The 15181-nt window shown below is 36.9% G+C and overlaps 1 protein-coding gene across 1 annotated transcript in view; it reads right to left on the bottom strand.

The window, feature by feature from the left end:
* Positions 1-7696: 7696 nt before the first annotated feature.
* SCN7A (sodium voltage-gated channel alpha subunit 7) overlaps positions 7697-15181 on the bottom strand; it is a 76542-nt gene continuing 69057 nt past the window's right edge. The window contains exons 23-25 of the mRNA XM_061135162.1: positions 14032-14136; positions 13451-13721; positions 7697-10652 (exon numbers count right to left, since the gene is read on the bottom strand). Of these exons, the coding sequence (XP_060991145.1) occupies positions 9586-10652; positions 13451-13721; positions 14032-14136 (1443 nt within the window). The 3' untranslated portion in view covers positions 7697-9585. The remainder of the gene's footprint in view (positions 10653-13450; positions 13722-14031; positions 14137-15181) is intronic.

The raw sequence follows: 15181 nt of genomic DNA, 5'->3' as shown, positions 1-15181 counted from the left end.
TGAGAAGTTTCCATATATCTCACCCAGTCCCTCCAATTATTAATTTCTTAATTTAACATGGTATTTGTTATAATTATTGAACTAATACTGAGAGATAATTATTAACTAAAGTCCATATTTTATTCAGACTTCCTTAGTTCTTACCTAATGTTCATTTTCGTTTCCAAAATCCCATCCAGGATAACACACTGCCTATACCTGTCATGTCTTGTCTGATAGTCTCCCAGGCTTCCATTGTTTTTGATGACCTGGACAACTGTGAAGAGTTCAGTTGAGTTGAGTTCAGTTCAGTTCAGTCACTCAGTCGTGTCCAATTCTCTGCGACCCCATGAACCGCAGCACGCCAGGCCTCCCTGTCCATCACCAACTCCCGGAGTCCCCAAAACCATGCCCATTGAGTCGGTGATGCCATCCAACCATCTTATCCTCTGTCATCCCCTTCTCCTCCTGCCCTCAATCTTTCCCAGCATCAGGGTCTTTTCAAATGAGTCAGCCCTTCGTATCAAGTCAATTCTGCCAAATGCCCCTCAGTTGTAATTTGTTTCTGTTTCTCCAGTGATTAGACAGGGGTTGTAGGATTTGAAGAGGAAGATCACAGAAGTAACATATTTTTTTTGCTGCATCATGTCAAGTGTATGGGTTTCCCTGGTGGCTCAGTGGTAAAGAATCCACCTGCCAATGTAGGAGATGCAGCTCGATCCCTGGGTTAGGAAGATCCCCTGGAGTAGGAAATGGCAACCTACTCCAGTATTCTTGCATGAAAAATCCCTATCCATGGGGTTGCAAAAGAGTCAGACATGACTGGGCGACTAAACAACAGCAGTTATTGATATTTACATCAATCATCTTGCTATCCACTATTTGCTTTCTATTTATTTCATCTGTTTTTTTTTTTTTTGGTTCATTTTCAAGTTTTCCTTCTTTTAAAAATTATTTTAGTACTTTAAATTTTCCATTATACTCCCCTCTTTGGATTATTAACCTTCTGTTTTTTTATATTTTTTAATGGCTATTCTACAATTTTGAATGTGTTTCTTGAACTTACTATGGTCTAATTTCAAATAACATACCATTCCACGTAGACAGTATAAAACCTATTCCAGTACACTTTTATTAATATTTCCTCAGTCTTATCCATTTCACTATGTTGTTGTGCATTTTTATACATGTATTACAAATTATAAACAATATACATTAACTTTGCTTTATACAGTCAACTTAAAAACTGTTAAAGATGAGAAATATGTCTTCCATATTTATCCACATGTTTACAATTTCTAGTGCTCTTCAGTCCATTGTTTAAATCCACATTTCAATCTCATATTTGCTTTCCACCTGAAGAACCTCCTTTGACCTTGTAGTACCGCGCTACTGGTGTTTGTCGTAAGAGGGGGCTTAAGTGGTGGGCTTGGACTTGGTGGGCTTCTTGGGCTTCCTGGATGGCTCAGTGGTGATGAGTCAGCCTGCCAATGCAGGGACATGAGTTCTATCCTTGGTCTGGGAAGATTCTGCATGCCATGGAGCAGCAACTAAGCCCAAGTACCACAACCACTGAGCCTGTGCTCTAGGGCCTGAGAACCGCAACTGCTGAGCCACATGCCACAATTACTGAAGCCCTTGCATCCACAGCCTGTGCTCCACACAACAGAAGCCACCCCAAAAAGAATCTTGCACACTCCACAGAGAGAGTCCCTGCTTCTGCAATATAGAGAAAAGTCTGCACAGTAACGAAGACTCAGCACAGGGAAAAAGAGAGTAAAATTATTTTTAAAAAGTACTCATCTTTATTTTGGCAAGATTATACATATATAAGACTGCTAATTATTGGCCCATAGGTCACTAAATCTCTGTAATTTTGTTTTTCTCTCTGTTAAATTTCCATAGTTTTTATTCCACATTTTCAAGTTCACTGATCTCTTTTGCAATTTCTAATCTGCAGTTGAATTCATCTGGTTTATTTTTCATTTCGGATGATTTTTGTTTATCCTCAGGACTTTACTTGTATAATTTTTACACTTACAATTTCTCTTATTAATTCATATGTACCTTTATAATCTTGTCCATAGCTATGATATTCAGAATACCTATTTTAACATCCTGGTCTCTTATTTCATAATTAATATCAAAACTGAATCTGTCTCTTTTTACTTCTGCTTTAGGGCCACATTTTCCTGCTTCTTCCATTATCTGAAAGTTTTGGATATTGGACATTGTGAATTTTACATTCCTGAGTGCTATTTTTTATTGTATTGCTTAAGTATGGCAATACTTAAATTCCTTTCAGACTTGTTTAGTCTTTTTGAGGCTTGCATTGACGTGTATTTAAGTCAGGTCTAGAGCAACCTTTAATAAAGGGTGGAGATCCTGAAACTTAACTGTCCCAGGACCCATTCTCTCAGATTTCATAATTTTGTGCTCACTATTGATTGATATCTACAAATATTTGTCTCACACATTTTGTTATGTTTTCTAGTTATTTACAGTGAGATGGCAATTCCCACATCAATCTTTTGTAAATGTAGAGAGAAGATCCTGACTTTAAATAATCTTAAATAAATTCCTTTCCCCACCCCCAATGATTGCATCTCACATTAGTAACAGCTTAGAATTTTATTTTTTTCCCTTCCACATTAGCATATTCAATTTTCATGCATTAAACCAACACAGATAAGTAGAAGTAACTAAGATATGGAGAACATAACCATGACAGACAGCCAACAATACAGAATCTCCAGATCACCTAGATGAATTACTCTATAATTTCGGAGAAAATTAGTCAGATGCAAGTAATATTCTATAGGACTTATTGATAACATAAGAGCCACTGAGAATAAGCAATATAAAACAAATAAAAACATACAGAAATTATTCTAGTGCTGTCTTACAAATGCCTATAAATGCTTAGTATAATAATAATTTACAGTCTAGTTAGGATAGTATATCACATTTCCATCTTCTTGTTAAAGAAGATTTGTGTACAGAGTTGAGAGGTTTATATCTGTAGTATATGACTTGGCCTTGAGGGTCATCCTTCCTCCTTTCTACCAAGAGCAGCAGTCAATTGTGTTAATAATTCTGGCAGATTGAGGTGAATGTACAAAGGCTGTTATATTGTAGGTTTAGCACAAGTCTGTGATCATGCAAAAATAAAAAGTGCTCACTAGTTTTTTTCATCTAAAATAATAAAAAGGTAATGTGATCGTATTGGAGATTAATGATGGCTGTTCCTGGAAGGTGCTTAGAGCCTCCTGACATTTCTTGTCATTGGTGTTAAGAAAATGGAATAGAGTGGATTCATGTCCTACAAGCTGTTCCATTGGTGGTACATCAGTACTCAACACTGCCTCATGAGCACTTGTCTAATTATAACGTGGCCTCGTGATAAGCTGTTTTTGCTTCTGAACATACTCTACAGTGAATGAATTGTTCTGGATGTACATACTCATTGTTTTAAAACATTGTATATTTCTGTTTAGCACTACAATTCTGGTTATTGCTATGATTTGTGTGGGTTTTCAGTAGATAATAATGCAGGCCAATTCAAGCTAATGCACACGCAATCGATGTCTTGCAAGCTTTTCATCATACTCTCTTCCTGTACAGATCAATCACTAATGAAGGTATCCAATTACTTTCTTTGGAGTGTGTTTGGGAATAGCATTAAGTGAAGATCTTGATATGGCCACCTGTTTATAACTGTGTATTATTCATGAGACTTTTCCTGTGTGTATTAAATGCTGCAGCAGCAGAGATCCCCAGCAGACCTTGGCTGGTTTTGCTTGTGGCGCACTGCAGTAGAATCTTTGTGCTCACTGGAAGGATGCAGTATTTTCTTCTGCAGAAAGCTATGTGAGGACAGGGAAATATGTTTAATAATTTAAGGTTCAGGAGGAAAACAGACATCTTAGAGATGATTCTTAGTCACTCTCTGTGATGTAAAGAGCACGTAAATCAACACATCTTCTTTAATCAAACTGATGCTACTATTTCAGTCTTACATGTCCTAAATATGTCAATGCTTCTCCTTGATCTGAAAGATTCACTTAGTCAAGAAAACAAATACTTTCATTCACCAGAACTGTGAAGCATAACTGATAAAACCTTCAGAAGGAAATAATTGTTGTTGTTCAGTCACTCAGTCGTGTCCAACTCTTTGTGACCCCATGGCCTGCAGCATGCCAGACTTCCACATCCTCCATTATCTCCCGGAGCCTGTCCAAACTCATGTCCATTGAGTCAGTGATACAGAAATAATTATTCAACAAAAAAGATAGCTCTTTCATGTACTGAAACAGTATGATGTACCCAATGATCAAAAAGGCATTCCTACTTCACATTGAACTGTTTTATGGGTTTATGATAGTTTCCTTCTAGTTCAATTCTTTGGGTTCGTTGGAGAGTGTTAGTCACTCAGCCACGTCCAACTCTTTGCGACCTCATGAGCTGTAGCCCACTAGGCTCCTCTCTCCATGGGATTCTCCAGGCAAGAATACTGGAGTGAGTAGCCATTCCCTTCTCCAAGAATGGCTGAATCTTCCCACGTGATCTTCCCAACCCAGGGATTGAATCTGGGTCTCCTGCATTACCAGCAGACTCTTTACCATCTGAGCCACCAGGGAAGTACGTACTAAGTAAAAAGTGAAAGTCAACATAGGGTTGGAAACTACTTCTTGTAACACCTGTATAGCTAATGAAGAGCAAATTATAATAGGATATTATATTAGAGTGATATGCTCTCTACTGTATAACAATTTTTCTGGTTTGAACTCTAAAGAATATGGTGTGAATTTTTTTTAAAAAAGATTTGAAGATTTGTCTAGAAATTTTGAAAAGAGATTTGGGTCATCCCTCAAGCGTTCTTATTTTTCTTCATAGCTTAGGAAAAGGAGATACAATGTGATCTGACTGTTGCCTGCTTTAATCATAAAATATGATTATAATTTAATCATTAAATATGATTACCTGAACCAGGCTCTTCTATCTTATTGCTTATCATTCACTGATTGTTGGCCTTCCTTGCTTCATAACAGATGGCCTGCCTCTTCATCCAAGTACAGTCAGTGGAAAGAAAGTTAAAAAGGATAGAATTTAGTTACATGGCCAGCCTTAACTGGAAAAAAAAAAAAAAAGGTTATCAAGTATTTATTCCAGAAGGCCATGTATCTAGCTAAGAGGCAGGAATGCTATTACCATATAAGAATGGGAGAATATGTTTGAGGAGCTAATAGTCACTTGTAATATACTCAGAGTCTACTTAATGAAGAGACTTAGTTATAAAATAAACTTTTATCTAAAGCTTTCACTTAGTAAAAGGAATTTATTGAACAGTATTTACTCTTGTGCCTTGAATTTTCTGCAGTTTTGCCCTTCAAGATGACAGAGTATAGTGCCCATTTGGAAAGGAGTCCACTATTTCTGTTTCCACTGGATGGACTGTAAGCTTTGAGATCATTATACTCAGTATGCTTGATGATGGATTTTCAAGTGCTCAGTCTGGATTGTGGCAGCAAAGTTGTGATTTTCTCAACAGGAGAACTTCAAGTAATTGGGAGTTGAAGCAAGAGAGGAAGAATGGGACTGACGTGTGAAAATATTTTCCTAATTGCGTGCATACTGCTAGCGTGTGGTCAAAGGCCAGACCGAGTCCTGTGGTGATCATCAATATAGCAGCTGTGGTACATTTACTTCCATTAATAATCTGAGTTGTCACATATACCAACTTTTATATATCATTTTATCAATGGTCTGTTCTCCCACCTAGATGACAAGTTCTTGAAGTCAGAGACTCTGTATTTTAACTTGGTTTTTGTACCTAAATACACTACTTGGGTCACTCAACTAGAGCCAGACATCTTGAAGTGCAAAGTCAAGTAGGCCTCAGGAAACATCAATATGAAAAGCTAGTGGAGGTGATGGAATTCCAGCTGAGCTATTTCAAATCCTAAAAGATGATGCTGTTAAAGTGCTGCACTCAATATGCCAGCACATTTGGGAGACTCAGCAGTGGCCACAGGACTGGAAAGGGTCAGTATTCATTCCAATCCCAAAGAAAGGCAATGCCAAAGAATGTTCAAACTACTGCATATTTGCACTCATCTCACATGGTAGCAAAGTAATGCTCAAAATTCTCCAAGCTAGTCTTCAACAGTACATGAACAGAGAACTTCCGGATGTTCAAACTGGATTTAGAAAATGTAGAGGAACCAGAGATCAAATGGCCAACATCCGTTGGGGTATAGTAAAAGCAAGAGAATTCTAGAAGAACATCTACTTCTGCTTCATTGACTATACTAAAACCTTTGACTGTGTGGATCACAACAAACTGTGGAAAATTCTTCAAGAGATGGGAATACCAGATCACCTTATCTGCCACCCGAGAAATCTGTATGCAGGTCAGGAAGCAATAGTTAGAACCAGAAATGGAGCAACAAACTGGTTCCAAATTGGGAAAGGATTGTGTCAAGGCTGTATATGGTCACCCTGCTTATTTAACTTAAATGCAGAGTACATTATGCAAAATGCCAGACTGGATGAAACACAAACTGAAATAAAGATTGCTAGGAGAAATATCAATAACCTCAGATATGCAGATGACATCACCCTTATGGCAGAAAATGAAGAGGAACTAAAGAGCCTCTTGATGAAAGTGAAGGAGGAAAGTGAAAAAGCTTAAAACTCAACATTCAAAAAACTAAGATCATGGCTTATGGTCCCATCACTTCATGGCAAATAGTTGGGGAAACAATGGAAACAGTGACAGACTTTATTTTCTTGGATTCAAAAATCACTGCAGATGGTGACTGCAGCCATGAAATTAGGATGCTTGCTCCTTAGAAGAAAATTATGACCAACCTAGATAGCATATTAAAAAGAAGAGACATTACCGGCAAAGGCCTGTCTAGTCAAAGCTATGGTTTTTCCACTAGTCATGTATGGAGGTGAGATTTGGACCATAAAGAAAGCTGAGTGCCAAAGAATTGATGCTTTTGAACTGTGGTGTTGGAAAAGATTCTTAGGAGTCCCTTGGTCTGCAAGGAGATCAATCCTAAAGGAAATCATTCCTGAATATTTATTGGAAGGGTTGATGTTGAAGCTGAAGCTCCAATACTTAGGGCATTTGATGTGAAGAACTGACTCATTGAAAAAGACCCTGATGCTGGGAAAGATTGAAGGCAGGAAGAGAAGGGAATGGCAGAGGATGAGATGGTTGGATGGCATCACTGACTCGATGAATATGAGTTTGAGCAAGCTCCAGGAGTTGGTGATGGACAGGGAAGCCTGGCATACTTTAATCCATGGGGTGCAAAGAGTCAGACATGACTTAGCAACTAAACTGAACTGAATGCTACTTGGAAGGGCTTCCCAGGTAGAGCTAATGATAAAACACCCATCTGCCAATGTAGGAGACATAAGAGACATGGGTAAGATCCCTGGGTAGGGAAGATCCCCTGGAGAAGGGCATGGCAACCCACTCCACTATTCTTGCCTGGAGAATCCCAAGGGCAGAGGAACCTGGCAGGCTACAATCCATAGGGTTGCACAGAGTATGACATGAGTTAGCATGTATGAATGCACACTACTTGGAAACGTGAACAGACTGGTTTGATGGTATATATGAGACAGTCTATGCTATAAGAATTTTAGCACAAAAAGAAAATGAGATGCTATTTTCCATATTTTCAGCTAAAGTCTGAATGAATAAGCTTTAATTTACAGCTCATCTTAAACAGTTCTTATTATACAAATTGCCAAGCTAATTTACCAAAGAAAAGAACCAAAGCTTACATAGTTAACAAGTAGTATTTACTATTTTCTTTAATATCTAAAAAGTACAATATTATAAGATTTCCTAAAAATAATTCTTTACATAGTTTTTGGAAGGTTAGTGGCAAACATGATTTATAATTAAAAGACATAATTTTCAAACTAAAATCAGTTCATAGTCTTTATGGATTTTACAGAAGCAAGTTAAGATTCAGTTTAAGTATATGAAGCAGTTTCCACAATAAAGCTTTTCCAAGAAATAGAAAACTGAGAAGCTTAAACAAAGCACCATCTGTTACCATGTCACCAAATTAACACTGACTCCTCCCTGGTCCCCATCACATGATGGAGAATGGGAGGAGAGAGGGAAGGAACACTTATAATAAGAAACAGAACCCTGAAATTACATTTGCTTAGGGAATCCCCCAAAGGCATCTTGGTCAGGTTAATACATTTCTGAGGAGCAGAAATAGATTGTAATAGTTAAGGCTCAATCAAGATCATGCACTCATAATAAAATACAACTACTGATATTTAAGTAATATTGAATGCCATACAACATATTTAAAACTTGTCATTAAGTCAACAGTATACCTATTTTCTTTTTGAATCCTTTAGCACTGGAGGCACAAAGAAGTCAGTCTTAAGACAATGGAGTAAATACCAGAATCCTAAACTATAGAGATGCCTGTGACCAAATTTTATTACATGAAAACAACTATTTGTGCCTATCTTTAAAATTAATTTTACTAGTGAAAATTAATGCTTAGGATTTTAAAGTTTTTCAAACAGAAAGTATTTTACAGAGCATTATGTATGTGATGAAATAAAAACAAGACAAAAAATTTTGGAAAAATAAATGAGAAATGGAAAGTTAACTTGCATACACTAATGTTATAAAACACTACCACTAACAAACACATATTTTGATCTCCTAGTTCAGAGGTCCACATGGTTTTAGTGATTTATTTTTTTCTTAAAGTTATATATAAAAAAAATGAAGTGCCGTGAAAAGTAGTTAAAGTGACTACTATTTTCCAAGGAGAAATGAGATAAATTTGAAAATGTAGGCCATAAATTTAGTTCCCTTTATGGTCTAGGAACCTGTGCTCTTAAAAGAGCCGGTCCTTAACTGAAACTGGCCAAAGAGATAAGACACTGGGAACCCAAGAGCAAAGAAATAACTAACTCCCAGACCAAATGTAAAATAAAACCAAAACAATCAAAAACAAAATCTGGGCTCTAATCAATCTTTTTCAAAAATGGTTTGGATCCGCAGCCCAATAGTCTCTCTGACTGATCTCAAAGGCACTTCTAAGAACTGTTTTTTCCCTTCCCCTGACTGGTATCTGTCTAGGCTAGTTTATGATTCAATGGCCTGTAGCACTGTATTATTTTTTAAAACACCGTCCCACTTTAAGAAAGTACTTGTTTATTTGTAATTAAGTCCTATTAGTGGTGACTTGAATCCCATCAAGTTAAAGTAAACATAAAACATATAAGGAAGTTCCTTTTCCTACTAATTTCTGCCATTAGCTCCTTCTTCCCCTAGAAGTACACAGCATATAAGCCATATAGAGAAAGCAAGTATTGGAATATTAAACAATAATTTTAACCTAATTTAACTCTGCAGTAATATTAAGGGGTTGTCTTGGTTAGATTGAATATTTAGGGATAAATGTAAGTTGGACATGGGATCTTGTGAGCACAAGCTAATCTTTCATGGGTTATAAACAGTTGATTATTAAGTGAAATCTTTACTCTCTTAAACTTTTAACATTTGGGGGACATGTAAAAAAGGTGAAAAGGAAGTAAAAGGGATTATACCTGGCTTTGAATTATTGACACTCCCTCAGCTTTATCAATATAGGAATCTTCTTTGATAGCTTGAACTTCCCTGTCACCACCTATCATATGAGTATCTGAAGTACTTTTGTCACTTTGCCTCAAACGGTAACTTTTATAAGCACGCTGAATGATGGTTGCTGAGACTACCTCTTGTTTTCGTTTCAGAGTAGTTGTAATTGGCTCATATGTGATCTTAAAAGTGTTGGTTAATGTAAATCCTGATTCCATCTCTGAAAGAACTTTCTCCATGCTCAGATCTTTACCCATAACTCTCTTTGTTAAAGCAAGTAAGACGTCAAGGCAATGAATTCTGTCTCCAACAGCCATGGGAAGATCCATGGCAACAAGCTGGCCCTTGTTTGGTTTTGCCATGAAAAGAGGAGGATCAAGAGCAGCTGCAAAGTCTGAAAGCTTGCTAGAGTCTATGTACTGGGTTCTATCAGGATCGAACCTCTTCCATACCTGAAAGAATTTCCTAAAATCTTCCTCACTCAATGTCTTGGCTTGTTTTTTAGAAGCAATATTTAAAACCTCCATGACAACAACAATGTACATGTTTACAATGATCAGCCTAGATAAGATGATGTAACTGACAAAATAAATAATCCCAAGAAAGGGATTGCCACAGTCTCCTCTAACCTGAGTCCCAGGGTTAATTTTATCAGGATCACAGTCAGACCATTTACTACTGAAAATTGCCTTGAGCAGCCCATCCCAACCAGCAAATATTGTAACTTGGAAAAGACAGAGCATACTGCTGCCAAAGGTTTCAAAGTTGGACATATCATCAATTCCAGCTTCCTTTTTAACATAGGCAAAATTATACATTCCAAAGATGGCATAGATAAACATGATCAGGAAGATGAGAAGACTGATGTTCAACAAGGCAGGGAGGGACAGCATCAAAGGAAGCAGCAGATTATGGAACAGCTTTAGTCCTTTCTCAGGATGCAGAATGTGGATGATCCGTGAGAGAAGTATCAGTTGCACAAGGGAAGGAGATACAAGGTAATATCCTACCATCAGAGGCAGAAATAGTCCTTGGTGTAGGAAAAAATAAAGCAGGCAATACAATTACTTAGAGGAATATAAATTATTTTACATTTGTTTTTTTCTATATGTTCAGATAATTAATCCTTCCCCTATAACATTTGGCACACATTGAAAGTTTGGCTTAGCCAAATGCTAATAGTGGCAATGTTCAGCATCTAACAAATTTGGATGAGAATCTGGATGAGAATTATTTCTGCCATTATTTCCAGGGTATTAGGGATCAGACACTTCTGGAGTCACAGATGGCATGTATCCGTAATGTAGGACAGTAGTCATATTTTTTTTTCTGATTGCAGTTAGATCCAGCAATTTAGTTCAAACCAACTTTTACTGGATACCTAATAAAGGTACCATGAAAATATGCAAAGGTAAATGACATGACTCCTATCCTCAAAGACCATATGATACAGACAGTAGAGGTAGACACTTAAACTAATTATCATGCAAAGCAGAAAGACCTAGTTGATAAATATAATTGAAAAAATACTTTGCATTCAGATTCATAGGTTAAATTTGGTTTATTGACTTCATAAATACCATATGAACCCTTAGGAATTTTAAATGTGAATAAACAAGTCTTGATCTAGAAGTTTTCTTTCTCGCTGTGGTGAGAAGAGAACTATGAGAGTGAGATATATAACTATAACAAGGTGAAATTATAATTACCATAAAAAAAAAAACATAAGGAATGCTCTCTGGAAGTACCAGAGACAGTGTGGTTCATTTTGAGTTGAAAAGATGGAGAAGGGGAAAATTCTATGAAGCTTCTAAATGAGATGGTATATTTGCTGAATCTGGAAGGATTGTGTCTCACATTTCTGTTAATTTGGTTACTGGCAATGATGGCATTCTCTCTGATGTTATATCTTATATATATCCCCCTCTCCACAGTGCTTTAGTGAACCTTCTACTCTGGCTCAAATTTTCATTTCTCCTCAAATCTTCCAAACTCTTACATTGCAGGAGGTTTCCCCCTTTAATTGTAAACACATCTTTACTGCCTGTTCACTAAGATTTTAGGTAAGAAAGGAAGTGAAGAAAATTGTCTCTATCTTGAGGATACTACTTCCGCTCAAGCACAGACAGCTCATTCTTTCCCACTCAATATTTCTCAGTGTAGAAAGATGGAACAAGCTAGCATCTTTCCAAAGTGATTTCCAGATACTTCTCTTTCACATTAATTTTATAAAGAAAAAAATTTTGACAGTTTGTGGATCATGCCATTCAACTATAACATCTACCATTCCTTAGCTCTATGATCCGTTCACTCCCCCTCATTCATATTCGTTGCAGACTTTAGTACACGGCTCACTGGTGTCCATTCCACCCCAGCACAGCACCTACCATCAACAGTCCATTGAAAGGCTAGTCTTTCAGTCTTTGGCTTTGTTAACTTTAATACTCTCCATCATTTTACTTTAGTTATACCTATCTATCAGTATGTTCTGAACGCAGGATATCTGACCTTCTGAGATATTTCCTCTCCTTCTAGACGTCTGATTCAATTATTCTCATTTCAACCTACAGGGCTCCTTACTTTCATTTTCTTCCATTTTCCTTCTTTCAGCTCTCTCCTGATTTCATGTGCTTTTCTAGGAAGCTTCTTGCAATTGTCCATCAGTGTTGATTGCACTGCCTCTATTACCAGCTGAACGAGCTAATTTTCTGGAGGTAAAACTGGGCAGAAAGTTTATCCACATTTTCACTACTGACTGCCTAGAATAGTACTTGACAGTAACAGAGATATTGTCCATACTCTTATGGAGATAACATTCTAGTATGTGTCTTATGGGAGGCAGACAGTAAACCTTTTCTGCCTAGAACACTTTTATCCTAGATTCTTGGCTAGCTCCTTAACCAGTGGCTCCCCATTTAGTTTCTTGCCTCTTCTGTGAAGCTTTCTCTGACCTCTACTTATTGATTATGTGCTTCTCACTTTGTTGTGGTGCCGGGGCGCCCTGTGCTTCTTATCTTACCAATACCTTAATAGCACATTAACATGTACTATTTAATTATATGTATCCTTTGATAGATTATAAACTATGTATATATAGGAATTATGCCTACCTCATTCGCTACTGAATTCTTTGCATATAGCATAATATCTATTCAGAAAGAGGATAATCAAATATATTTGTTAAATAAAGGACTGAGATCTCCAGAGTAAGAGAAAACTTGTGACCAATTCATAAAAGCCTAAAACTCTAGTGTTGTGAAACTAGTAAACAATTTTAGAGATTAGAGGAAAGAAAACAATGAGTTTGAAAGGTTCTATCACACTAAAACATAAAGGTCCTGCGAGTGTCATCTTAAATAAATAATGTATGTGATATACTGAAGGGATAATTAAGCATTTACCTGGTGGTCTGTGTAATAAAGTCTATGTATTAATTCAGAAAGTATTTTTTCAGGATGTTATATATCTGTCAGGCATGTGTACATGTGTAAATGTAAAAATGTAAGGCATTCCCTGGTGACTCAGATGGTAAAGAATCTGTCCATAATGTGGGAGACCCGAGTTTGATCCCTGGGTGAGGATGATCCCTTAGAGAAAGGAATGGCTACCCACTCCAGTATTCCTTGGGGAAGTTGGGGCTTTCCTGGTGTCTCAGATGGACTAATACTTCCACTTTTTTCAAGGCATTCCTGCTGGAAATAAAAAGAGTTCCCCCACCCCCGCACCGTTGTGTTTATTAAAGAGACTATACCTCAGAAGATGATTACTATAAAAGGTTGACTGAATTAATATTATTACAAATGAAAATCTGACTAAACAAAATCTTACCTGTGATAGAGAAAACAACCACCATGAAGTCAAAAATGTTCCATCCACTGGTGAAATAGTTACAATGGAAAATGATGAGCTTTAGTACACATTCTCCAGTATATAGCATAACATAAACTGAGTTAATCCAAAACAGAGCAGTGTCGATTTGGGGGCTCTGTTCATCACTTTGTATCATAACGGTTATTGCTTGGAAGCATATAAGAGTCATAATGATGATATTAAAAACTCGACTTGTTACCAAGTCAAAGATGAATCGTTGGAACTTGTTCTGTGTATAAAGGAAAAAGGTGTAATATTCTTATTAATAAGATACTTATACACATTGTCTTTAGATTTACAACTTCCCTCCCAGCATAAATAGTAGAATACGTGAAAACTAAGATTTTACCAAACTATAATTACAGCATATAGTCAAAGCAAATAAACAAAAGACTATCAAAAGTTGTGTCAAAGAACACCTTTAAAAAATCATGTCAAAAGCATTTGTTGTTAAGAATTTTAAAAACACATCTTCATTTGTAACAGAATATATAAAGGAAACTTTTTCAGAAAGCTAAAAAATCTAGATGTTTCCTTACTTCTGGGTGGGGTACTGGTTTCTGAGAGTCTTCATACATCAGCTTCTTCAGGGCACGGTACTGCTTCTTCTGTTTGACTGTTATAAAGATATTTGAGCCTCCATGGTAAAGCAATGAAAGAAAAAGATATTAAAATCATATTTAATCCACATTTCACCTTATATTAATATGCATTTTCTAAAGCTTGGCAATTATTGATTTAATCCTCTAAAGAATGCATAACTGCAATGGGCTATATAATGTTTAAACATGTCTGACCTTCTGCACAAAAATCCATACAAAATACAGAGTATACACTGGAAATGATTGATATTCAATTATATTTTGATGCATTTTGCTATGGGTAGTCAACCCTATTTTAATTTTTTAGTTACTGGGACCTACCTCTTGTTAGAGACAAAATAGAAACAGCAGAGGATATCTGGAAAGGTTACTAAGAATAGTTAACCTCAAAAGCTGAACTTGATTTGTACCTTTCAATAATCAAGAAAAAATAGAATTGGTCATATACTTGTTTTTATATGTTCACAGGTTACTTAATTTTCCAAATACTATCAGAAGATATCTTTTCATTATTATTCCAAAAGCACCTAGGGCTTACCCCTTCACAATACCTTCTAGGAATTATTCATTTTTGTGTTTTTAGTGTTAAGTTCAGTATCTTATATAGGAAAAGCAAAGTGAATAAGAGGTGAACATTTAATGTGTTAATCTAGGAGTTAGGAATTGTTACTGCCCATGTCAGGACTGGGTCACTTAAATTGACGGGGTTCACCAATTTGAAGCCCCTGGGCAAATCCTAGGATGTTATTCCACTGGGCTGAAATCCCTAAGAAGCTGAAGCATACAGTCCAATGACCACTGATCCTTCTGCATGCATGCATGCTAAGTAGCTTCAGTCCTTCTGCTGCTAAGTCGCTTCAGTTGTGTCTAACTCTGTGCAACCCCAAAGATCGCAGCTCACCAGGCTCCCCCATCCCTGGGATTCTCCAGGCAAGAACACTGGAGTGTGTTGCCATTTCCTTCTCCAATGCATGAAAGTGAAAAGTGAAAGGGAAGTCACTCAGTTGTGTCCGACTCTTGGCGACCCCATGGACTGCAGCCTACCAGGCTCCTCCATCCATGGGATCTTCCAGGCAAGACTACTGGA

Source organism: Dama dama, chromosome 33 (assembly GCF_033118175.1).
Source record: "Dama dama isolate Ldn47 chromosome 33, ASM3311817v1, whole genome shotgun sequence".
Taxonomy (NCBI): domain Eukaryota; kingdom Metazoa; phylum Chordata; class Mammalia; order Artiodactyla; family Cervidae; genus Dama; species Dama dama.
This window is presented reverse-complemented; position numbering and strand designations above follow the sequence as displayed.